At 34.3% G+C, this 27460-nt stretch overlaps 1 protein-coding gene across 1 annotated transcript in view; it reads left to right on the top strand.

Annotated features, from left to right (window-relative positions):
- The window catches only part of LOC132548913 (poly [ADP-ribose] polymerase tankyrase-like), a 69372-nt gene that overhangs the window by 4020 nt on the left and 37892 nt on the right, over positions 1-27460 (top strand). The window contains exons 5-24 of the mRNA XM_060212814.1: positions 776-823; positions 1255-1378; positions 1703-1820; positions 3584-3762; positions 7464-7551; positions 8012-8131; positions 8626-8748; positions 9245-9322; positions 9821-9984; positions 10178-10409; positions 10571-10727; positions 12156-12367; positions 13125-13224; positions 14049-14170; positions 14433-14483; positions 17640-17771; positions 18579-18728; positions 19012-19239; positions 20439-20616; positions 21191-21372. Coding sequence (XP_060068797.1) covers positions 776-823; positions 1255-1378; positions 1703-1820; positions 3584-3762; positions 7464-7551; positions 8012-8131; positions 8626-8748; positions 9245-9322; positions 9821-9984; positions 10178-10409; positions 10571-10727; positions 12156-12367; positions 13125-13224; positions 14049-14170; positions 14433-14483; positions 17640-17771; positions 18579-18728; positions 19012-19239; positions 20439-20616; positions 21191-21372 — 2786 coding nt within the window. The remainder of the gene's footprint in view (positions 1-775; positions 824-1254; positions 1379-1702; positions 1821-3583; positions 3763-7463; positions 7552-8011; positions 8132-8625; positions 8749-9244; positions 9323-9820; positions 9985-10177; positions 10410-10570; positions 10728-12155; positions 12368-13124; positions 13225-14048; positions 14171-14432; positions 14484-17639; positions 17772-18578; positions 18729-19011; positions 19240-20438; positions 20617-21190; positions 21373-27460) is intronic.

The raw sequence follows: 27460 nt of genomic DNA, 5'->3' as shown, positions 1-27460 counted from the left end.
ATTGCTATTAAAACGTGTCTGGCACCCAGTTTCACACAGGTAGGCCAAGTTAATCCGATAATGATGTTTACTTCGTGTGACGCCACCTGTTCATAAGGTCGGTAACCCGTGACGAAAACAATGGTTAAGAACGACACACATGCTCGTGGTTCACTGCCCACCAGGTAAACTTTAATCACTGATCAGAACTTGGTCGTAATTGTGAGGTCAATTACCATTAATTAGTGGTCTTTGGGACTGTAAGAAGTGGTCGTAATACGGAATAGCGGGGTGGTCGTAATACTGAAGCAACCAATACAAAGATATATAGTGAAAAAAATAGGGACTAAAAAAAGTGCTCGTAATAGCAGGGTGGTTGTAATTTTGAGGTGGCCGTAGGTGAGGTTCCACTGTATGAGTCTCCTCACAACTTCATACATCAATGCTTTAATGGGTCTTAGGTATAGTTTGTGAGTGTGCTTTTATTGCTGGTTAAATTGCAACACTGAAAATCAGATGAAGTTGAAAGAATAGAATGTTTTATATTTGGAATTGTTCAATGGTTATTTCTAACATTAAATTACTACATTTAATTCTAGTATTGTTAAATTTTTATTCCTATGTATCACCCAGAGGTGCATATTAAGGAAATTTGTGTGTCTGGTATCAACACAGCTAAGTTCTCAAAAGCATGAAACATTTTCTTAAATCCCAGGTAAGGGTTTTTGTCTAGCATGATCCCTTATCCAAACATAAATTAACATATTTTCATATGACTGATTATTTTCGGACTCAGGTTCCAAGAAATCAAACGGCAAACCAAAGGGAAAGAAACCTGAAAAAGGTAAGTTTTAACAGTATTTGTTATCTAAGCCAAAATGAATAAACAGTTATAGAATATAGATCACAGACATATTTAAAACATAACTTCAGTCCATCAGTTGTTAAATTTTCATAGCTTATTTATGATTTTCTTTAGAATAGAAGGAGTGTTTCTTCTGATCAGAACAGCCATTCATACACAAATAACCATTGTTCATAAAACTACATATTTTGTAATAGGTCATGTAAGGTTACTTCAATTCATATGTACTGGTCACAATTTGATTTCAAAATGTCCTACAGTCATGATCTTCATTTTCAAAAGTGAAACATACTCAGTTCACTGGCAAAAATTCAACTGTATATGGATGTGGGATTAATGGAATCCTACACTGCTGAATGTTGTATTGTCTTAGTTAAGTTTGTTATGAAAGAATTTATTCTTGTTGTTAGAAAAAGGAAAAAGACAGAAGAAGGAAAAGAAACCAGAGAAGGAAAAGAAACGGGGCCCAGACAGAAAGCTTAAACCAAATCCCAAAGTCAGAATCGTTGAAAAAGATCCTCTATTCCATACAAAGTAAGTTTGTTTGATCAATGAAATAAGAAGATGTATTTAAAAGGTTTCTGTGATAACTACAACATATGAAAGAAATTTCCTGTAGTTTCAGAGAAGTTTGTTGATCCGGTAATATCAATGATTTTAAACACCCTCTCTGACTTGTGATCAAACGTAATTTAAGGATACTATGGGCTAGATTCCTTTGTTTGTTAACAACATGATGACAGTAAGTCACTCAAAGAAAATCAGAAATATCACAGAAAACTTTGCATTGGTGAATATTATTATCACTTCAAAAAATGGTGTTTCTTATCCTTATTACTGCTGTTTTTTCTTTATCAGAGATCATGTTCCATTCATCTCCAAAAATGCCCATGGCAAGTTAGTATTCCGTGCAATCTTCCAGAATGATATTGCTCTCTTGAAACAACTGTTAGAAGATGACCAGCATGTCTACTCAGTAAGGAGGTTTTTTTAATATGTTTTGTTCTATATGAATGTGACGTTGACTTGATTATATGTGTAAAAGTAAATTTATTATCTGCAGTAACTGTATAAACACTTACTTGAGAGATTCTGCAGTAACTGTATAAACCCAAATTTGAGAGATTCTGCAGTAACTGTATAAACACTTACTTGAGAGATTCTGCAGTAACTGTATAAACACTTCTTTCAGTGTACCCTGAGTGTAATTTATATTTAGATATAATGTTAAGAATGCCGTAAAAATAATAATAATGAAAATCCTGTCAAAATCCGTTGCCCCAGTGTCGAGTTATTAAAGCTCAAATTTGTTGATTTTCACCTGTCTGCTCAGGCCTAATCAGTGTAATCAAGGCGCTTCTACTTGTGACGTCATAAGTTCAATAGAAATGGCGCCAACATGACTGACAGTGACTACACCGCACCTGATAGCAATTTGAACATGAGTTTTGAGGAGTCTGATTATGGTGTGGATGATATTTCTGAAGACGGAATCCAGCCCTACTAATTTGAATCGGAATTACAAGACAATGTATCCATTGAGGAGAAAAATAACCCTTTGGAAAGTGACGATCGTCATCATCATTTAGTGGAACTCTTTTCAGCGCAGTCCGATCCATTGCTTTCATTACACTATACCGAATTGGAAATGAAGTTCCGTTGAAGTGTTTTGAACATAAATATGAATATTGCGTTGGACCTTTCCACATGTTTCTCTTCTTCTTGACAAACTGAATCCGTTGTTTGCATAAATCTGGTCTATTTAATGGGAAGGCATGCATCGACACCCCATCCGTGTTAGTGTTAGGACAACCGTACGCTGCACACCACTTCCTTCCTCGATAGGAAGCCATTTTAGCGGATTTAAGTGCTAATTCACCGACCCCTCGTTCACTACCTTAAATATTGCGAAGATGTGAAGTACTTTCACATAAATAAACAAAGAAATTACTCCGGAAAATCCCAAAATAGAACACAATCACATGTAACACAGTAAAGACAATATGGCTGCATCAGCAAAAGCGTTGAACTTGTGATGTCACAGGTTTGGGTGCCCGAAAATGAGGTCAACGCCTCTCAGCCAAAGGTGTGCTTTTCAGAAAAGTTGCAATTTCTCAGTAACGGAACATTCCATGGCATTTGCATTTTCGGTAATGTGTATTTTATGTGCAGAACTATTTTTTAAGGTCAACATAGCTGACCTCTCAGGGTACACTTTAAAGAGATTCTGCAGTAACTGTAAACTTTTGATATTTCAAATATCTTCTGAAGTTTCATCATGGGACTGAGCCCAAACTTGTATTAAAGTGTTGTTATTATTTGGGTATGTTTGAAATCCAAGATGACTGCCATCTTGAAAAACATATTTTAAACTTCTTCTCCAGTTTCACTGGTGCCATTGAGCTAAAAAATTTTGGAAATGTTAAGGAAAGGTAGCTTACAAAAATATTATGTTTTTATCCGACTGTGTCAAAACTTCAATATGGCAGCCATGATTGTGCAATCATGATTTTCCTGTTCAACACCTATTTTGAACTTCTTCTCAAGTTTCACCAGTTGGGTTTAGCTCCAAAATTACTTTCTAAAATACTTGTTACAGTTACCTATGCCTCAACAAAACTGCCATCTACATCATGGAAAACAGTTTATTAGCAAGATTTCATTCAAAGAAGAAAGTAGTCAGATGACCGTTAAGGCCCATGAGCCTCTTGTGTAATGTGTTGTTAATGTTTGTTTTAGGTAGGTGCTGCAAAGTCCTTGGCCGATAGTTGGACAGCGCTTCACTATGCCCTGAAAAGTAATAACATGGAAGCTGTGAATTTGCTAGCCAAGGATATTTTAGCAGAGTCTGATGAGAAAAATGTACGCAGAAAGCTGCCAAAGCCTCAACAGCTGATATCTACCATCAGTACTGGAACGTATGTACTCGCATTAGAGATGTCTGGTGAATAGATCTTTATCATGATTAGGTTAATATTAATGATGTAAAGATCATCATAGTATTAATGTATGCAGGTGAAATATATCAGACAATTGCCTTTTATAATTCCATAAATAACTTAGATAGGAGGTTTTGTATAGATTTATTTAAGTGAGACATTGAAATCTAGCTGCACAGGGTTAAATTATCGTGACATCATATTTAATGTAATTTGATTTAATAGAAGAATTTGGAAATGAAACTATTTCAGAAAGTTTGGTGCAATGTTGACAAAACATTATGACTGGACTGTCTGCCCATCTGTCATAATTTTTCTTTGTCTAGAGATTACCTTCCCCAATTTCCAATCAATCAAGCTTAATCATAATAACATTAAATTGTGTTTTACTGCACAACATTTTGATTTGGCTATTTAGAAGAGTTCTTGCCCTTGATTTTTACATAATGTTTATCTCATCCAGTGATCTCTACTTTAAGTTCTCAATTGTTATCTTGCAACATAGGATTAATCACCATGACATGAAGTTGAGTTTTATCACACAGCAGTTCAAATCAACAATATCTGATGGAGTATTTGCCTTTTGGTTTTGCTTGTGTCATAGTGCGGCGTCCATTGTCTGTCCGTCCTTCGTCCGTCCAGCTTCTGGCAACTTTTCATTTATACAACTTCTTCTGAAATACCGAAATTCGTAGAGATATCATATTTGGCTGGAAGGTTACTTTGATGAAGCCCAACAAAGTTTGCAAAAAGAAATGACCTCGACCCAAATTCAAGGTCACAGAGGTCAAATGTGTTAAAACCTTTAAACGACTTCTTCCAAAATAAAACACTTTAAACGACTTCTTCCAAAATACCAGAAGGCCTAGAATCATTTTATTTGGCTGGAAGGTTCCTTCAATGAAGCCCAACAAAGTTTGCAAAAAAATAACCTTAACCCATATTCAAGGTCACAGCGGTCAAATGTGTTAAAACCTTTTAAATGACTTCTTCCAAAATACCAGAAGGCCAAGAATCATCATATATGGCTGGAAGATTTCTTTGATGAAGTTCAACAAACTTTTGCGAAAGAAATGACCTTGACCCATATTCAAGGTCACAGAGGTCAAATGTGTTAAAACGTTTAAACGACCTCTTCCAAAATACCAGAAGGCATAGAATCATTATATTTGGCTGAAAGGTTCCTTTGATGAAGCCCAACAAAGTTTGCATAAAGAAATGACCTTGACCAAAATTCAAGGTCACAGAGGTCAAATGTGTTAAAACCTTTAAACGACTTCTTCCAAAATAAAACACTTTAAACGATTTCTTCCAGAATACCAGAAGGCCTAGAATCATTATATTTGGCTGGAATGTTCTTTTGATGAAGCCAAACAATGTTTGCGAAAAAAAATAACCTTGACCCATATTCAAGGTATCAGAGGTCAAATATGTTAAAACATTTCTTCCAAAATACTGCCTAGAATCATTATATATGGCTGGAAGATTTCTTTGATGAAGCCCCACTAAGTTTGCAAAAAGAAATGACCTTGACCCATATTCAAGGTCACAGAGGTCAAATGTCTTCAAACATTTTAAATGACTTCTTCCAAAATACCGGAAAGCCTAGAATCATTATATTTGGTTTGAAGGTTCCTTTGATGAAGCCCAACAAAGTTTGCGAAAAAAATAACCTTGACCCATATTCAAGGTCACAGAGGTCAAATGTGTTAAAACCTTTTAAATGACTTCTTCCAAAATACGAGAAGGCCAAGAATCATTAAATTAGGCTGCTATGTTCCTCTTATGGTGTCCTAAAAAGTTTGTTTAAAAGAAATGACCTTGACCAATCTTCAAGGTCACAGAAGTCAAATGTGTTGAAATGTTTAAACAATTTCTTATGAAATATCAAAATCCTAGAATTATTATATTTGGCCAGAATTTCCTTTTATGAAATCCAAGAAAGTAAAAGAAATGACCTTGACCCATAGTCAAGGTCACAGGGGTCAAATCTGTTAAACGTGGAACATATGCACAGATATAGTAATGTTGGTCATAAAGATCCTGGTGAGCGATACAGCCCCTCTGGGCCTCTTGTTTTTTTTAACATTTTAATTTTGTTTGGGAATCTCCTTTTTAGTTTTTCAGCAATTTCTGTGAAACTTAGTAGACTTTAACCATGGCATAACATTGTGTTTTCCTTCATGGCATTTGGATTATACAATTAACGAATGAGTTATTGCCCTTCGTTTTTTTCAACAATTTTGTTTCCTCCTCTCAGTTTTTACCCAATTTCTTTTAAATTTTATGGGCTTTAGAACCACAATCTGAGATTGTGTTCTAATGAAGATTTTGATTCAACAATATTTCAAATAAATCCTGAATATTTCTTTGGCACGAGCTGGATGTATTTTGTTCTGCCGTGCGGTACTCTTGAGAAAAAAGGTTATTTACTTTGATCCTTACTTGTATATGTTTAAATTTCTTGACTGATCAGGGGAAAACAGTAATCAACAGAAAGACATTGACAGTTAAAGATTATTATTGTTATTTCTCAAGATCAACTTTTTGAAATTCTGGAATTAATCTCTGAAAAAATAGGCAGCAAAGATTATAAAACTTTCTTATGAAACACTTGAGAGATCTATCAACTTACCCATACAGCTCTCTTTTTGTTAGGGCTCATGGTGACCTATTGCCATCATGATTCGTCTGTTGTCGTGACTCGTGCGTCGTTGTCACATAATCGACTTCTTCTCAAGAACTACTGAATGGATTTTGACCAAACTTGGCACAAAGCATCCCCATGGGAAGCTGCTTTGTTTGCAAAGAAAAAGGGCATGGCCCCAATAGGGTCCCCAGGAGGGGGAAAAAGGGGGTAAAATTAGGTAAATCTTTAAAAATCTTCTTCTCATGAACCAACAGTCAGATTAAATTCATATTTGATATTTAGGGTCCTTATGGCAAGGTCTACGAAGTTTGCAAATGAAAAAAAAATCAGGTCAAAAACGGCCCCACTAGAGGGCGCTCAACTTTGACAGATTTCAACCAAATTTGGTAGACAGCATTCCTTAGTGAAGGACATATGAAATTATGTTGAAAAAAGTGATGTCCCCTTTGGGGCCCATAAGGGGTGTAAAAGGGGCCATATGTAAAAACCTTCTTTAAATGACTTCTTCTCAAGAACCAGCAGATGGATTTTGACCAAACTTGGCACAAAGCATCCCCATGGGAAGCCGCTTCAAGTTTGCGGAGAAAAAGGGCGTGGCCCCAATAGGGGCCACAGGAGGGGGAAAAAGGAGGTATATTTTAAAATCCCCAGATTATTGACATATATTCCTCAGTGACAGTTAAGGCCCCTTGGGCCTCTTGTGATTGTGTGCTTAATCGTGTTTGCTTTTTAGATCACTGATTTTGAGTAAAAGTTACATTTACTCAAATTTGTAAACTTCATTGATGTAATCTCTATAAATGTTAACATTAAATCATTATTATTTGACGTAAGAGTAATCATTAATGATGGTTTATTGTGTAGGAATGTTGACAACTATTTATTGAAAACCCCATCCTGTCTTTGTTCTCTGCAGATTTTTGGTGGGTTTTTGGTCTGAATAATAGGATTAGTGAGAAATACAGCCTTAAATAACAATATTTTTTTCTTTTGGAAGTTTTTTAAAATATCAGAACTTTGTTTTTTACAGGTACAATCCGATGTATCTGGGTGTACGAGCTGTTCGGGCACTAACTGTCAGCCGAGGAGGCAAGGAAGGAAATCAAGCCTTTACAAAGGTAAGCATATTGAGAAGAATATTTTGATTTTGCCTAAAATGACTAGCAAAGTTGGTGTGTTTGTGATTGTTCTGGAAGATAGGATCCTCATTAACATCAGGTTGTTATATTTAGCTCAGGTATTTCAAGTTAAAAACAAAGCAAATTTAGACCATCTTTGTAGTGGAACTCTGAAATTCTGATATTAAATCATACGGCATGTGGCCATTATCTGACATATGATCATGAATGACTACACCTACATGTACATAAACTTGAAAAGTCATTAATTTTAATTAATGTGAAAGGATAATAAGATACTAGCAAGAAAAAGTCAGTTTGGCAACATTTAAGCATATGTTCACCAAGGTGAATGAAGCAGAAGTTGAATAAATAATTCAGACATAACTTGAAGAAGGGTTTCAGATATAATCCTTGTTTAGTGATCAAATAAGAATTTTCTCCTGATTTTTTATTTTAGGAGAGAGAAGAATGCGACTTGTTCAATGACATAATCACCAAAGCACTTCAGATGGGTGTCAACAAAGAAACTTTGGATGCATTGGTTGCAAATTGTGGTGAAAATTACATGTATCAATTTGTGAGTGTTCTTTACAGCTGGCATTGTTAGAACTATCCAATTATTTATAAATATAGCCACTATTTATATGTTGGCTTCTTAGTGGTTTTTCAGATTTGGTGTGGAGATGTGAAAGTTAAACATGTATTATTAACATGGGTGATCAAAATGGATTAATTTTATATTCCTTTAATCAAAAGTCCTCATGAAAAAGATAGTTTTAAGTGGTGTCAAGATGTTTGTATCACCCTTTGTTATTTATCTTGCTTATATTTTATCTGTGGCATTACACCCATACTGTAAGAGATATCAACATGAAACTTCATAGGTAAATAGATCTCAACAAGGGAGGGAAGCACACAAGAATCATCACTCTCTTATTGCCCTTTGCTATTTTTCATATTTAAGTTTTGTCCCATTTGGGGAGCATACCCTGTCTTAGACAGCCCTTGTGTGGGAGAGTTATTATTCCTGTCCTTTGGATGTTGTATGATTTACTTTTGTTTTCTCTACAGAATGAAGAGAAGATGAACAACATTGTTTTTGCTGTACTTCGTGGTCACAGAGGTCTCGCTGGAAAGTTAATGGAAGATGCTTTGAATCGTGGAGGGTTTGGTTTCAACTTCTTACATAAAGATGTAAGTGTGTAGGCTTGTTAAGGAAATGCATATATATTGAAATACTTGTGTCAAAACAATATAGATAATACTGGTTGAGAACACTGGCAGTCTCTTTAAAATTTGACTTGTTTCAAAATCCCATATCAATGGTCTGTATGCTTAACCAGTAAAACAGCATTTCTTTTTGCTCAATATGAAATGAGTTAATAGAAATAAAAAAAATCCAAGATATACTTATATATAATTCCACAATAGAATTTTCCTTTTCTCATAATTAAGTGAAATGAAACACGAAAGTATAATGTTCATGAATATTCATGAACAGCTACACAGGTGCCCTGATATATTTTTTCCCTCTCCTTTTCACTATTTTAAATTTAGATCATATTTGATTCTTACAAAAATATCAGATTGCTATATTTATGTCTTTACAGTCATGATTATCAAGGTTAAAAACATCATTTCATTTTTGTTAAAACTGTGTAATATAATCTTTGACTTTTGTGTATTCAAGGTACTGGTTTTCAATAATGAAGACTTGAAACCATTCCAAAGTGCATCTGTGAGGAAAAAACCTTTAAACAATGCTGCTGTAAGTTAGTTGGTGTTTATAAGTAAAGTAGAACTGCTGTAAGTTAGTTGGTGTTTATAAGTAAAGTAGAACTGCTGCAAGTTAGTTGGTGTTTATAAGTAAAGTAGAACTGCTGCAAGTTAGTTGGTGTTTATAAGTAAAGTAGAAAGTTTTTTGTTTCCTTAGGTTTTCTGCTGAGGTGTGATTATTAAGTTGACAGCATATTAAATACAGAAAAGCTATTACACTATCTTCATCCATATATCCATATCCAGCATTAGGTCAATGATAAAATGCCTATGAAAACTTGATATCAATAAAAAAAATGTTGTTTTCACGACATCTCTTTCAGTTAAAGGGCAACATGCATTGCTGTTGTGACTGATTTCTGAAATATTTGAAAAAGCCACCAAGGTTATTTTGTAGCCCTGCTTAGTTGAGATTTTATCAAATCATGTATTAATATTATATGATGGGTGAGGAACAGCTTCATGAAATTCTATTTTGTTTTATGTTCAGATGACACCACTGCATTGTGCATGTATCAATCCCAATACCAAGTACTTGGAGAAGCTTTTGTCAGTGGAGCCAGATATCAGCCTAGAGGACAAAAGTGGCAGGAGGCCCATACACTATGCTGCTGCATGTGAGTCTATCGCACCTCTGGAACTCCTAATCAAGAAGTAAGTATAGAAAATATTTACTTTGAACATCCTCAAAAATGTTCCAGACATTAAAATATTATATCTGGGAAATTGGGCTTATTGTTTAATTTACAAGAACCAAAAATGAAACTAATAGGTTACAAGGTTTCTGACTTTCAATCAAAATTGATTATTGCGTTTAATTAATTGCTAGCTATCAATTATTCTGTAGAGGAGCAAATCCAAATGAAGTGACCAAGAGAAGGTTCACCCCTTTACACTATGCCTGCTATGCAGAGCGACCAAAGAACATAGACCTATTGTTGAAAACAGCTACAGCTAAGAATGTTGCTGAGGGCGATGGAGGCGATCCGATGATAGCCAAATGGGGCATTGGAGGTATCAATCGTCCAAACTGGGAGACAGTCTGTCCTATCCATATTGCTGTGCAAAGTGGCAATGCAGTAAGTAATGGAAAATATAGTTCTTGTGTCTTGTCAGTTCTGAGTTATGGTAATGATGTAAACAAACCTTTATCAGCTTGCAAAGCGAAAGTCAGCCCCATCAGTCCCATTAATTAATTGTTTTTCAGTGGTTATATCAGAAAATGTCTTGCTTTTAACAGGAAGTTGTCCGGTCTCTTTTAAAACATGGTGTTGATGTAAACAAACCTTTATCAGCTGGCAAAGAAAAAGTCTCGCCATTGATGATTGCAGCAGGAAAGGGGAATTTGGACATAGCCAGACTGCTTATACAAGCAGGTGCCGTCGTGGAACAGCTTGGTTTGTACAATTGGTCTTATCTTTAGTGTTTTACATTACACAGTGTATTCTTCTGTTTTGCTTTGGTGGTAAATGTCACATTTGGTTATCAGCATATTTTTCTGTTACTAGATCACTTGGTCCAAAGACTGAATTGATCTTTTAATATCTATCTTATCACAGCTTAATAGACATTCTACATTCTGAACTTTACCTTTAATACATATTTAATATAATAAAACAAAAAGGAATCTCAACAACACAAAGACTTTTTGTAGAGCTGTCTACATGTTTCGGCCGCTATGCCACCGTCATCAGTACAAATTTTATTTTGGAAAAAAGCATCTAAGGTATGAAAATGCGGCTCAATGGACATTATGACATCATAGTTCAGCTGACGTTGCAACAACTATATAGTTAAAAGTTACATATTAATCGATTAGAAAATTCCGTAAATACTGTTTACACTAATTTTACGGTTTTGTAAAAAAAATAGGATCTTCATCCTGTACATCAGTGGTCACGCTGTTAATACTGTCATTCAAGGATGATGTTGGATTCTCATGTACATACATGTGGTCACTATAGGTATTGAAGTGTTCGTCTACCGAGTCGGAGAGATATAGCTCTTCTGCTAGCGTATCTGTATCAGTAGGATCGATCCCTGTCACATGGACCCCACCATTTTAATTTACCGGCCGCAAAAACTTTGATAATGTTAAATTTAGAGTAATTCCAGCTAACACAATCCCACAGAAGAATATTGAACTAGAACCTATTGATACAGATACGCTTTTTTCCAAAATAAAATTTGTCCTGATGACAGTCGCATAGTGGCCGAAACATGTAGACAGCTTTACAAAAAGTCTTTGTGTTGTTGAGATTCCTTTTTGTTATATTATGTTTTATTAGTAAGGAACTCTATTGAATCCTAAGGATCCAATCGAAGACACTACGGCAAATTCTTACATTAGGAGTGTTGGATCGCCCATTATTTATTAATACATATTTGTTAAATTATCTTGACAATCCGATCCTGACAAAGCTTTTAGATTTAGATTGGTCACATATTGTAACCAACAGTGCAATCTTGAAACTCAACAGTGACCTGGAATATAAATAAGTAACCACTCATGGCAGTGTTATATTGGTTTGTCACTTATAGAACAACTTTGTTATCAAATTTAGAATAAAGTTCAGTCAGAACAGAAAATGAGATTTTGATTGCTTTGGTCCAGTTTTGGTTGATAAACTTGAAATCTTAGTGGATTTTGATAATTTTAAAGAACTTGGGAAAGGAATTCAATTTGCCTACAATTTGTTCTTCTATATTAGTGAAAGTTTGATGGAAAAACAAGCCATTTAGAGAGTCAAAGTAGAGAAGACAAGACATTGATAAGAAAGATTTTTCCTTTTGTACGATTTTGATATAATCTTGATATTTTGCAGATAAATTCAAGAGAACAGCACTGACTCATGCGGTCATGAATGGCAGTGTGACAGTGACATCATACCTACTGTTTCTGGGTGCAGACCCCAATCGTGTGGATAGCTCCAACAACTCACTGGTGCACTATGCTGCAGCTTATGGCTGGTACTTTGTCCTCAAGATGCTTGTGAATGAGGGTGGTGCTGACCCAAAAAAAGCAAACGACTGGAAGGTAAGCCTGTCTACTTTTGTGTTTTAATATGGGGTCATGAAATGTGTTTCAATTAATAATGAAATTCACATCTACAAAAGTGACTTCAAGTTTAAACGTGTCAATTTGTATGTTAGTCAAGATGACATGTCTTATACTATTTCACCTACAACTGCCATATTTGAGATGTGAAGACATCATGGGATGGCAAATTGGTTCAAAATAATATCATGTTCACCTTATCAAACTCCATAGTTGTTTATGTAGTGTTGTATACTCTATAACCTAACTTTGAAGGGATTTACCTTACTTGTAAAATCATAGATTTTCATGAGGAATTTATTTTCCTTAATTTCATGGTTACCCTCATTTAACTGATATAAAGATTCATAAACTGTTAAAAAATGATTAAAATTAGGATTATAGAGCTTTCTCCATAAAATTAAACAAAAAAGAAATCTTTTGAAAAACCAAGAAAATTGAGCCCTTCAAAAATTAATGATTTCATAATCCACCGTGATATGGCAATATGTTTTACAACTGGTTTGCTTTTAGCAGCTGTATTAATAGTTAGTATGAAAAGTTGAAAGACCAACTTTAACCACTTGGAATTAAGGAGATATCTATGTAAATCCAGTATTTCCTTTGTTTTTGTCATGTAAGGCCCCACCACAAATTTGATCAAATATTCCCTGGTCCTGTTCTCTCCATTTATAAAAGCCATGTTGTGAATATCCTTATGGGTTTATATCAATATTCAAATTCAAACTTCTTTCAGTTGACACCTGTTGGAATAGCCTTCATGAAAGCCCACATGGGTTTGGTCGACTTTCTTTTGAAAATGCCTGGAGTTGATATCAACTTTAAAAATGATTCAGGTGAGATTGAAAATATTGAGGTATTTGGTGTGGTGTATGTTGAAACAGTTCAGTATAAAAAGTTGAGATGAATCAATCCAACAGACTAGGGCAGGTTCTCTGGGTTCTCTGTCTGTTGGATTGATGCATCTCATCTATCCCTTGCATTCCTTTGGGTACCCAGGTGTAGGACCTTTGGATCCAACTTTGACTGAGCAGTGGTTGTTGGCTCTAAATCAAATACTTTTAGTTAAATATATAAATCCAACCTGTGTAATACAACTTGGTCCATCTGAACTTAAAAGCGAAACCCACTGGACTTAGGAATTTTACATGTTTATAGATTGATATTGTTAACAATAATACGTAGCTATAATCTTTTGCACTGAAAGCATTGTGCTAAGATATTATCGTGTTAATTGTCAGTATAGCAATTATAGTGAATGTGCAAATTCATTAGTCTGCTAATTTGACAAAAATTGACATTGCATGGAAGTTTAATTGTGCCAGATTAAGTACATTTAAAGTATTATTAAAGTAGATACAAATATAATAAAAATTGAAGTTATGAAATTTAAATGAAATGAGAACAAAAGATTTCAGCATAAGCGCTTTCATTTCTAAAACTTCTAAACTTCAGACATATATATGGTGGTAACTTGACAAAAACGATTACATTTTGTGCTTACGTTTTTACTTGATTAGCTCTTCATGTGTAATGGTACACAAATGCAGGATGGAATGATTATCAATTGTATGTATATATACATCTTTTTTTTTTTTTTTTTTTTGTGTTATTAGTGTTGGGGTTTAACTTGTTTTCCTTATATTGCTTTCTCTATTAGGAAAGACATTGATCAGTGTTGCCTGTAGTAGTGAGCTGAACAGTAGTTTGTACGACCAGATTGTGTACCTGATGGACAAGGGATCTGACCCTAGTATTACAGACATTGACGGCCTGAATGCTGTGAGTATACAAAGAGTTTCATATTCGTGTCCCAGTGTGTCCAAAATAAAAATTTAAAACTAACAATATGATAATGTTGAGTTCAGCAACACAGATTTTATAATTGCAACCTCAGTAACATTTGATCACATGTTAATGTTCCATTAATTCTTTGTTTATGCTATCAAAACTGGATTGGAGATCTGGTGGGGACTGATACCATTAATACCCGGAATAGTGGAAGAATTTTAAACATGAATAAAATTTGTATTTTCATTTCCAGCTTCATCATTTAGCTGGAAACACCGTGAAACCAGGACATGTCAGTGGTCCAGTAAGTATTTTTCTTATATTATTATAAAAAGTTATTTCACAATCATTTTATACCCTCCAAAATTAAGTCTGAATTCAGAAGTTTGTGTTAAGAGAGTGGGGTTAGTAAGGATACATGAAATTAATCCTGTTGTAACAGGTAAGCATATCAATGTTTGTGCACTTCAGATGTTTTTCATATGCTGGCAGGTAACATCTCGTGTAACATTGTTTCTTTGTTAGATTAGACAATACGTACACACTATAACTACCTACTATCTGTCAACGACTTAAATTTGATGTTTAGACTTACCAACTGACATATAGAGTCTTTTTATGAGGTCATCTGGACCCGAAGGGTCCGATGACCTATAGTCATCATGCTTCGTCCGTCGTCGTCCGCCGTGCGCCGTCCGTAAACTTTTCATTCAAACGACTTCTTCTCAAATACTAGAAGGTCTAGGGGGCTAATACTTGGCACAGAGGATACTGGCATGGAGCTCTACCAAGTTGTTCAAATGAATGACCTTGACCCACTTTAAAGGTCACAGGGGTCAAATATGTTAAAATCTTTAAACAACTTCTTCTCATTAACCAAAAGGCTCAGAGTGTAGATATTGGGCCTGTGACATGCTGGGATGAAGGACTACCAAGTTTGTTCAAATGAATGACCTTGAACCACTTTAAAGGTCACAGGGGTCAAATATGTTAAAATCTTTAAACAACTTCTTCTCAATAACCAAAAGGCTCAGATTGCTGATATTGTGCCTGTGGCATGCTGGGATGAAGGGCTATCAAGTTTGTTTAAATGAATGACCTTGAACAACTTTCAAGGTCACAGGGGTCAAATATGTCAAAATCTTTAAATAACTTCTTCTCAAATACTAGAAGGCCTAGGGGGCTAATACTTGGCCCATAGCATGCTGGCATGGAGCCCTACAAAGTTTGTTCAAATGAATGACCTTGGCCCACTTTCAAGGTCACAGGGGTCAAATATGTTAAAATATACAAAGGACTTCATCTCAATAAGCAAAAGTCTATGAGTGCCGATATTGGGTCTGTAGCATGCTGGGAGGAAAGGCTACCAAGTTTATTCAAATGAATAACCTCAACCCACTTTCAAGGTCCAGGGGTCAAATATGTTAAAATCTTTAAACAACTTCTTCTCATTAACCAAAAGGCTCAGAGTGTAGATATTGGGCCTGTGACATGCTGGGATGAAGGACTACCAAGTTTGTTCAAATGAATGACCTTGAACCACTTTAAAGGTCACAGGGGTCAAATATGTTAAAATCTTTAAACAACTTCTTCTCAATAACCAAAAGGCTCAGATTGCTGATATTGTGCCTGTGGCATGCTGGGATGAAGGGCTATCAAGTTTGTTTAAATGAATGACCTTGAACAACTTTCAAGGTCACAGGGGTCAAATATGTCAAAATCTTTAAACAACTTCTTCTCAATAACCAAAAGGCTCAGATTGCTGATATTGTGCCTGTGGCATGCTGGGATGAAGGGCTATCAAGTTTGTTTAAATGAATGACCTTGAACAACTTTCAAGGTCGCAGGGGTCAAATATGTCAAAATCTTTAAATAACTTCTTCTCAAATACTAGAAGGCCTAGGGGGCTAATACTTGGCCCATAGCATGCTGGCATGGAGCCCTACAAAGTTTGTTCAAATGAATGACCTTGGCCCACTTTCAAGGTCACAGGGGTCAAATATGTTAAAATATACAAACGACTTCTTCTCAACAAGCAAAAGTCCATGAGTGCTGATATTGGGCCTGTAAGATGCTTGGAGGAGAGGCTACCAAGTTTGTTCAAATGAATGACCTCAACCCACTTTCTAGGTTTGGCTTGCTTTTTGTCAGATGACCGTTAAGGCCCATGGGCCTCTTGTTATTGTTGGTATTCCTTGGCAAGTTGTTTGTACCTCCCAAGATTCCTTGTGCATTTGAAAATGTGTTCTGACTCCAGTTGTATTTTCCCTAGTTAAGACCTAGTTATTACCTTATGTTTAACTTGATGTAAATCACCAACATAGCATTCCTGTATTATCTACAATATTGTTATCATTTACTGGAATAGAATATAATCAATATATTGTTAATACCCTCATCTGCAATCTGTAATGGGCATTCTGGTACAATATGTTGTTAAATTAACATTTTAAATCAAGCTGTAATTGTCATTTATCTATTTTATGAAATAATAGGAAAACAAATTCAGATATCTGTGGTAAATTTATAGTAATGGTTGGAAAACACATTCAGATATCTGTGGTAAATTTATAATAATGGTAGGAAAACACATTCAGATATCTGGTAAATTTATAGTAATGGTAGGAAAACACATTCAGATATCTGTGGTAAATTTATAGTAATGGTAGGAAAACACATTCAGATATCTGGTAAATTTATAGTAATGTAATCAAAACACATTCAGATATCTGTGGTAAATTTATAGTAATGGTAGGAAAACACATTCAGATATCTGTGGTAAATTTATAGTAATGGTAGAAAAACACATTCAGATATCTGTGGTAAATTTATAGTAATGGTAGGAAAACACATTCAGATATCTGTGGTAAATTTATAGTAATGGTAGGAAAACACATTCAGATATCTGTGGTAAATTTATAGTAATGGTAGGAAAACACATTCAGATATCTGTGGTAAATTTATAGTAATGGTAGGAAAACACATTCAGATATCTGTGGTAAATTTATAGTAATGGTAGGAAAACACATTCAGATATCTGTGGTAAATTTATAGTAATGGTAGGAAAACACATTCAGATATCTGTGGTAAATTTATAGTAATGGTAGGAAAACACATTCAGATATCTGTGGTAAATTTATAGTAATGGTAGGAAAACACATTCAGATATCTGTGATAAATTTATGGTGATATTAGATATGTTAGATATTTGTCATCTCAATCCTCAAAGTATATTTTGAAATATGCAGTTAAGACCAAAATATTCCAATGAAAAATGAAAAAAAATTAAATTAAGGACAATATATTGAGTTAAAGTTGTTTGGAGAAGAAAAGCCAATTGGTACAGAAAGGAAATTATGATTTATAATTGAAATTAATTCTCTGAAGCAGAGGATTACTGAGATTCTGTATCCTGATGTTCAAATTGTGTTGCGTGGTATGTATGGATTTATCTTTTTAGAACTATCAGAAGAAGTATGATGAAAACATGGATTTAACCGTGAAGATTGCAGAACTACTGATGAAGGCAGGTTGTAATCCAGCTGTGAAAACTACAAAGAAGCAAACAGCTGTCACATTGGCAATAGAAAAGGTGTGATTTACTTCTGTTGATGGATCAGAAAACAAGACAAGAAATGAAGACATTAAAACTTAATACAGGAGAAATAGAAATTAAATGTAGTTGCTACAGAAAGTTCGAATGCTTCACTCATCAGTAATATCAATGGTTCATTTGTCAATATAAATTTGCTTATGTTTAAAGTGTGATATGCAAACCTTGACACTATCTTAAATTGAACAGTTTGCTAAAGGACGGGCACATAAAGCCTCAATATCACAATGTCTGATTTGCTGATGATTGATGTTGATTAAAACTGCAGTGAAATCTACTTTTCTAACATTAATGTTGATTAAAACTTCAGTGAAATCTACTTTTCTAACATTAACGTTGATTAAAACTGCAGTGAAATCTACTCGTCTAACAGTATAATACATTTTTAGTATAAACTTAGTGTTAAGAGTCTTTGATAATTATTAGAAGTTTCTCTGAAGTTACAATAACTTGATGCGTGGAAAAACTTTGAGAAATTATTGAGGTCATTATGCATAAATGATTTGGCTATTATAGGCATTAATAGTGTGTTTTGAACTTCCCTAGCACCAATCATGTACAGCAAAAACAGTTTGTGGCACCACCATACTTGTATGTTTGGTGTCAGATTATCAGGAGGAGAGAATGTACAAAATGTCATCGATTCTGTAGGAAGTCTGTTTATTGATACTTGTTAAAGTTGTATTGGTTCAGTTTAATGAATGGGTCTTCTGTACAACTGATAGTGTTACATGTAGATTGGTGATATTGATGACCACTAAAGACAGCTGTATAATTGACTTGCAGGTAAACACGAAGTTGGTGCATCTTTTAGTAGAGAAAGGTGGTGTTATATCTGCTGAGAAAGATGAGAATGGCGCCAACGCTTTGCATCATCTTGCTCAACAATGCATGGGAAATGATCTGTCACCGCTATTGAAAATCCTGGCACAAGAGGTAATTAATGTTTGTCTTATATTTAATATGTATAAATTTTTTACTTAATACACTTATTAAAAATATCATATGGCTAAAATTCATGTCTTCTTGAATTGGCAGTGATGCAAACATACTTCAGTTAATCTTCTTATACTCATAATTGTAATAGAATGTTTAGTCAAAGACATTTCAATATCAGAAGACACAAGTTGTCATTAATATAATCAGATGGTCAGTCAATGATGTTTCAACATTAGAAGACAAGCAAGTTGTCATCAAAATATACATTTTCATTTTGCAGAACCCATTAAATAACATTAAAGAAAATGGACTTGATGAAAAAATGGAAGTAGACTCTAATGAAAATGGAGATTCTGTGAAAATGGTCAAAGAACCAGAGATGCCAAAGCTGAAGAAAGTGATGTCATTTAGGTCTGGGTTAGAGGGAATTAAACAGATGGTGACAGAAGTAGATCATTCTGGCTACACACCATTCCTTCTTGCCTGTTCTACGTACTCCAGCTTCACGGTAAGATTTTCTCTGAAATAGTGTTTGAAATCAGATGTCTGTATATTTTGGTTACTGCTGACTCATTTAGGGAAGTTAATGCTGTTGCAAAAAGATTAGTTTACAAGATATGTCCAAAGCCTCTCAACAAAATTGGTACATTCCACTCCATAATAAAGGAACATTAAGTTTTACACATGGTTAGATTTTGATGGCTACAGGTCCGTGTTCAAATTCCCTAAATTATACCATTCCTGATGAAGTAGTTAGGGAATATCAACACCTCCACCCAACCACCCACCCCAAACATGACTTACTTTTAATTTGTGTATTTTCTGGGTTATAAGCTGCACTGGTATCTAAGCTGCAGGACCAGTTTTCAGCGATTTTTGCGATTTGATCCACATAGAAGACGCACTGGAATGTATGCCACACCCTTCGTTACGATATGGTGACCACTTTTGCTGATGTTTGATATACCAGTAACAGATAATGGAAGGCAGTTCTTATGTAGTGGTAACCATTCCGTTGACCAAAGTTTGTTGATATAAAAGATAACTGAGGGCAATATATCAAAATATGTTTAATAAAGTTTGCAAATGAATTATACACAGATTATCCTTTATTTTATTGATGTATTTCAAAAAACGAAAAAATTTGGCTTAGGTGCCATCACAGATTGTCGATGCACAGAAATAGGGCCTGACGTTACTTACAGTTTACTAAACAATCTCTCCATCGGTGTCTGTACTGTTAAATATTAAGAAACGCCCTTGCATACTGACCAAATTCTTATATTCTCATGTCATTTCTTCTTGTAAGTTACATGAGGCCATTCATATCGTAAACAAGTATGGCGATTGTTCTAGAATTTGACCTATAACCTGATGACCTATCGATCCCAGGATGCAAGAGGCTATTAAAATTCCGCTATGGCTTCCAAGTAACCTGGAAAGTTCAGAAGATGTTATTGATATTCATTTTAAAAGATGTGATAAATTAAATCCACAGGAATGATATTTTTGTATTTCAGTCTTCAAATTATACGATTGCTAATGACAGTTCAAGACGATCTGTTTCAGTCACAAACACATGATGGGCAGGTACTCGTTCAAAAACTCTCTTAGATCTTGTACTGGTACACTTTTTTTTTTTCGCAAAAATTGAAAAGATAGTGTAAAATTTTCAAGCTTGTTCTAAATGGATGCTTTTCTCCACAGAAACCACATGACATGAAGGATTCTGAAGTGCCAAAAGTTTATCAGAATGGATGTGATTTTATCAAAACTTTAGTAGAATTAACTGGTTTGGATGTATCAATAACTGTCCAGAAAAAATATCAGGTGAATGATGTAAATAAAATGTCTTCTGAGGATAAACAAGAGTACGATGAATGTGGTAAGTGGAAGGAATTTGGTGAACCAAGGTATCACTATTCTAACAGTCTTCCAAATAGCCAAAACCGTTACATTTTCATTGTTTATTTGTAACCATCTATCATTTACTGTGAAGAAATTCACAAAATGTTTCCATATTCAAATGATAATCATTCATTGGAATCGCTTACTTGATCATTCATGATTGAAGCATAAAAGGTCATCATTACTTGTCGCATATCTTCTTTTACATGTTTTCTATGTACATAAACATTTCTATATGGTCAGTCTAACACTAGCAAATTCTTCACTCTGTCTACACTTTACCTTGATTGCACTTTATAAGTGAAATATGCAGTAAGATTATACAGTATAGTTTGTGTAATTCTGATGATATGGGGAAGCTAGGACACATGAGACGTATAATCATGTGTAATTTATGTTAAGATAAATATGTTTTACATGTGTATTTCTAGGCTTATTTTTTCCTGTAACTATTTCAACAGAAATATCACTAGCTGGTACTGTTTATTTTAAGATAGTCAACAGAAGTTCAAAAGATGAAATGAAGTGCAAGTTTCACCTTATATTTACAGGAAAGCAATCTGCTGTTCACTTCATGATACATAGGGGAAGGAAGTTTTCAGATGGTTCTGATTTTCCTGGCCTGAGAATGATTCTAGAAAAGAAACCTGATCTGGAATTGAAAAACTTGGATGGGAAAACTGCACTGGCTGTTGCAGTAGAGAAACAGAGCAAGGAGGCAGTTGAAATACTGGTGAGTATACCTCATATTTTCCTTGGATACATAGTCTAAACATGACTTTAACAACTGTTCAATCCAAAAAGGATTTACATACCAAGCAAACTTAAAATTTCTGGTTTGTTGATTTTATAACAACCTTTCCTCAACACATCTGTATCATCTCAGGAATCAAGTGAGTTGTTTTTTTTTAATGTTTAGCTCGTTACCAGTGTTTTCTTTATTTCCTTCAACATGATAAACATATGCATCATTTTCAAACACAGTATCAACACATTTACAATGAAATGTGTGTGTAGTAAATGGCATCACATTATTATAGGATTTAATTAACATGTTTGTGTGATACACATGTGACATTGTAACGCCAACACACCGAGATATGGACATAATTATTGTAACTACCAGTTAGTATAAAGATATGTATAGATGGGAATATAACAGAAATATTGTGTTATTAAGTTGTTAAGTGTTAACATCTTTTCTTTATGTAACATTTTTTTTATTCAGTTTTATCATCACACACACATACCAACACATTGCCCATAAAATGATGGCAAATTTTGTAGACCTCTTGTTCTTCACATACATAACAGATCATACATCAATATTAAGTATACACCACACACATACAAAACAATCTACATGCATACTAGTATTAGATATACACCACACATACCATACTAACTACACATACTAGTAATAAATATACATCATACATACATATAGTGAAACTTCGCTATTAAGACCACATCGGGTACTGGACAAAAGTGGTCTTAATAGCGAGGTAGTCTTAATAGTGAGGTGGATCAGATTGACCGCAAAGAATCGTAACTGTTTAAAATAAAGTCTATATATATCATTATGTAATGTTCATGTATATTTATTAGGGCCGCGATGCGGGGCCCTATAGTAATCACCTTGTCCGTCTGTCCGTCTGTCTGTCTGTCCGTTTCCCTGTCCGTCGATCCATATATCTGTCCATCTGTCCATTTTCATTGGATTTTGATGAAAGTTGCTTTCAATACTTGACACCTGTCCATATATTTCTTAATATTAAGAAACTCAATCATAAGGGGTAGGTATTATGCGGGGCCCTTCCTCGACATTGGTCTAGTTAACAATAATAACTAAACTTTATATGAAATGTTGAATTTTATGAAATGCATGTGAAAAAGATAAAATTGGTGAATTGACAAAAGAATATGTATGTATATATTCCTTAGTTTATACCATAATATACATGAATCTTTACTGTTGTAAATATTGAATAAAAAAAAAACAAACAATTAATTGTAAGTTCAATAGGAATTTAATGATAATTTTTCACATAAATTTACAAACACATTAACTCAGTCAATGTATTACACAGTAAAACACATTTGTAACAGCATTAATGAAGTTACTATAAAGTCTTTCAACGCTTCATTTTTCACATAAATTCGCAAACACATTAACTCTGTCAGTGTATCACTCAGTACAACAGATTTGTCTTTTACTAAAAAAAAAAAAAAAATGAAAGAGAGAGTCCAGCTATGGAAGAAGAGCTACGGATCTGGACAAACGATGTCGAGAGTGTAATATTGGTACAAAAACAGTTAAAAAACCTCGACAACGTGTACGCGTGCAAGCAAAGGAATATCGACCGAAAAGACTACATAATTCACTTTTGGGTATGCAGGGCTTCTAAGGTGTTTAACAGCATACCTACCGATCTATCAATATATAATTAACCAACAATATATTGCTACTAAAATGTGTCTGGCATGCAGTTTCACACAAGTTAATCCGATAATGATGTTTACTTCGTGTAATGCCACCTGGTGACGGGGTCGGTAACCCGTGACGAAACAATGGTCTTGAAGGACACACATGCTAACGGTTCACTGCCCACCAGGTAAACTATAATCACTGGTCAGTAAGGTCAATTATCGTTCGTTAGTTGTTGTTTGGATTGTAAGAAGTGGTCGTAATACGGAATAGCGGGGTGGTCGTAATACTGAAGCAACCAATACATATATAGTGAAAAAAACGGGACTGAAAAAAAGTGCCCGTAATAGCGGGTGGTCGTAATTTTGAAGTGGTCGTTAGGTGAGGTTTCACTGTACTTGTATTAGCAATGCATCAAACATACAGCACAAACCACCAATAGCACTGATTAAAACTAATATATGTGTGTATTTTATATCAGACTTCACATCTTCTGAACAGGATTAAGTTATTTTTCCAGCATAACAAAATAATAGAAGAATTATGAATGTATATGTACTCTTTACACAACCGCTATATAAAAAAATGTACTGTAAAAACCCATGTAATGTCCGCAATTTTTTCACCGAAAATCAATCCAAAAAAGGGGGTGCGGACATTACAGAGATATAGAGAAAATGACACTTTTTTCCTTCCGACAATTCATATCATATCTCCTTGAATTGTGTTCTTAAAAGCCAAGCATACCTAATATTATCGTTCTATGGTTTTTCCTATGATGTTTCCTCAACCAAACATGATTATTTATGATTATTTATTATAGTTTCCATGGTTAATTCCTTCCATTTTCTCGTTAGCGTTTCCCCATGATTCAAATAAATAATCTTCTGTTGGGTACCCTCGGATAATTAAATTACGGACACCACAGAAGATTGTGATTGTGTACAGGTTTCCCGTATTATTTATGTACAATGTTGGCTTGGACGTGGGCGGGTCATGTTACTGTATAGTTATCTTTAATTGGCTAATCACACGCTGTCACTCACTCACACTCGAGGTGAGGAGACGACCCAAGCTGTTTATAACGCTGCTGGGCTAACCCTTATCAAAACACCAATTATCGAAATGAGGACTTGTCATACCGGTATGCTTACTGTACCATTATGGAGAATAACTGTTTTTATAAACAATTAAGTGAATTCTTGAATGGTACCTGTAGGTTATACACAATGCGACATGCTCTCGACCATTACGACATTAGCTTACGTGAAATGAAATCGGCAGTTTCAATTTGCATTTTTTACCCGCGGACATTACATGGAAGGTGGGTTTTTTCCCCAAATTTTTGTGTCAAAAAAGGGGTGCGGACATTACACAGATACGGACATTACGTGGGTTTTTACGGTATTTCACCTTGCATTCATGCTTAAACCATAATCAGTAGACATACATACCTTCTAAATGTACAATCACTCATCACTTATAGCATATATAGAAATAGTTTACAAACATTTACATACATTTGTGTTGTGACTTATGTGTGAGAGAGAGTTGGGGGATAGCAGGGGGGTGGAAGGGATAGAGGAGGGGTGGGGGTAGTTAGAGGATAGAGAGTGAGGAGGGTTAGATGACTGATATTATATATGAGGATAAACAAAGGGTTAACTCAAGTCGACTAATTAATCAAAGCTGGGTAACAAGTAAAGAATTATTTATAATGCAAAAAGTTTGTTAAACTTTTCCTTAGAGTTATCTCCCTTGCTAATTGCAATGAATCTTTGTACATTATAGTATTTTATGATTGTGTTTACTAAGACGTTTATATTAAGGGATTTATGGAAACAGCAAATCTTATATATGTTATGTTTAATAACAATTAGTATTTCATTACTATTTAAATTTTGTGTAAAGAAACCAAATAGGTAGGATGCTTTATTAACTTTATTATCTTTGCATTCACATAAAAAGTGAGCTATAGTTTCAAATCCAGAGTTGCTTAGTATACACAGAGGAGATATAGCTAATCAAGTTTTAAAAAGAAAAGAATTAGTTGTAAGAATGTGGTGATTAATTCTAAACTGAAACCATTGGAGCTTTGTATTTGTCGTTATCAGAAAGGGTAGCTTTAAAAATTTGGTGCCATGTAGAATTACTAGAATCAAATACTTCATTCCAATTTTTCTGACCTGATGGAATAACCTTGCTCTTTATTAAAATTATATAAAAATATTTCAAACCTTTAGGCTGTTTAAAGAAAGGTTCCAAGTTTAAGGGGATAAAAAGATATTCTAATTTTATTTTAGGGAAATCTGGATCAGGGTTAAAATGCTTTACAGAGAACACTATGATACTGGAGAAAATTAGTCTGTATATGGTAGGTTGGAGTGAATTCCTGAAAAGTATAGAATGTTCCAGAATTAATATCTTTTATCAGATCATTCACAACAATGACACCCTTTCCTTACCAGTCCTTAATAAAAATTGATTTCTTATCAATTGTTATTTGATTGTTGAACCATATAGTGCTTTTCAGGAATATTTCACTTTTATCTGTTCTTATGTCATTAGGATAGTGTAGATTTTTAAAAACATCAGACCAAAACTTGTTTTTAAATTTATTTTGACAGCATTGTATGTATTTAGTACCACAGTTGTCCATCAGGTCTAAGTTTACATATGTTTTAAGAATTACTTGCCACCTTGAAGTAGACTGGAAAAGTCTTCTAATCCACCACAGCTTAAGAGAATCTATAAAGGCTCTAACATTAGCCATTTTGAAAGCACCATCAATGTGATCTTGGGTAACAATTTCTCTTCTAATTTTGTCAGTTTTACTGTTCCAAAGAAATTCATATAACAATGAGTTTAATTTAGAGAGAACTTGTCATCAGGGTATGGCAGTGAGATAAATAGATTGTTAAATTGTGAACCAAAAGTTATTTGATTATGTTTCTTTTACCAATAGGGGTTAATAATCATCTTTAAATAATTGATTTAAGTTTTATAAGTTTTTTGTCAAAGTTAAGTTTTGATATCATATGTAAGTTAACATGAAATTAGATACCAAGAAGTGTGACGTGATCCCTACCCATTGTAAATTAAGTTCAGGAAGGAATTGGTATGTGTTGAATTTTTTGCTGCCAATCCACACCACTTGGGTTTTTGAAATATTAATTTTAAATCCTGATATGTTTGCATAAAGGTTAAGTTCTGTAATTGATTCCTTCAGTGACCTTTCTGACCAATCAGGTGCCAGTGAAGTGTCATTTGCATACTGTGACAGAAGTATAGGACAGCCATCGGCATCGATACCTTTAATTCTCTCATTGTTTCTTAGTTTCTCGGCACACAGATTAAAGATATAGGGGGCGATTTGGTCCCCTTGTCGACAGCCCCTTTTTAATTCAAAAAAAGAAGACAGATTACCACCCTGATTAATTGTAGCACTAGCTTTGTTATGTAATGTTTTGACCCAAGAGATTAGACCATTCCCAAAACCAAAAAAAAAATTAAAAACCCTTTCAATAAATGTCCAGGACACTGAATAGAATACCTGGGATATAATTATTTTCGGTATACTGCATAACATCATAAACAAATCTTGTGTTTTCCCCTATGTAACGTCCTGCTAAAAAACCTGTTTGATCCTTGTCAATTATTTCATTTAAATCATTCTTTTATTTTGTGTGCTATGGTGCCAGAAACAATTTTATATACATTTAATAATGAAATGGGTCTCCAATTTTTTATAAAATATCTGGGTTTTTCTCCCTTTGGAATACATGAGATAATGCCATGCCTTTGAGTAATAGACAAACAACAATTTTTATATCCCAAATTAATAGATCTGACTACAAAGTTCCCTACATGTTTTTTCTTTTCCCTGATTGACTGTAATTCTCTTTTTTTTAACTCAACTATGTTTCTTCATCTTGCTCTTCCATAACCTAAATTGCTTTCTTAAGGATGTCCTCTCTGATATTTTGATGTTTTTTCCTGTGTGATGAGTAGGATATAGATTTACCTCTAATATTCATCAGAAATGTTTCAAGAAATTGTTGATCATCTATTGGAAACAAAATGTCAGCATCTGAAATATTATTTAAATTATTAATATTATAAACTGGGAGACAATATTGAGCTTTTGTCTCAATAATACAAGTTTCACCATATTTACATATTCAAGATCTTGTAGTAGACTATTATAAACTTCCATACCCCCTTACCAGCTATAAATTCATTGAGTATTAAGGATATTGTTGGGAAAGAATGATCAGACCGATAGCCAGATTCTATATTTGATTTGTAATATAAAGTTCTCCGAGATAAGAAAGAAGTCCAGCCGAGCTTGCTTATGTGGGTTGCTTTTCCTTCATGTGTATCTCCTAATATC

This window comes from Ylistrum balloti, unplaced genomic scaffold, assembly GCF_031769215.1.
Source record: "Ylistrum balloti isolate Yb309-2 unplaced genomic scaffold, AGI_CSIRO_Ybal_v1 Utg370034, whole genome shotgun sequence".
Taxonomy (NCBI): Eukaryota; Metazoa; Mollusca; class Bivalvia; order Pectinida; family Pectinidae; genus Ylistrum; species Ylistrum balloti.
The sequence above is the reverse complement of the archived record's forward strand: the minus strand, read 5'-3'. Positions and strand labels throughout refer to the sequence as shown.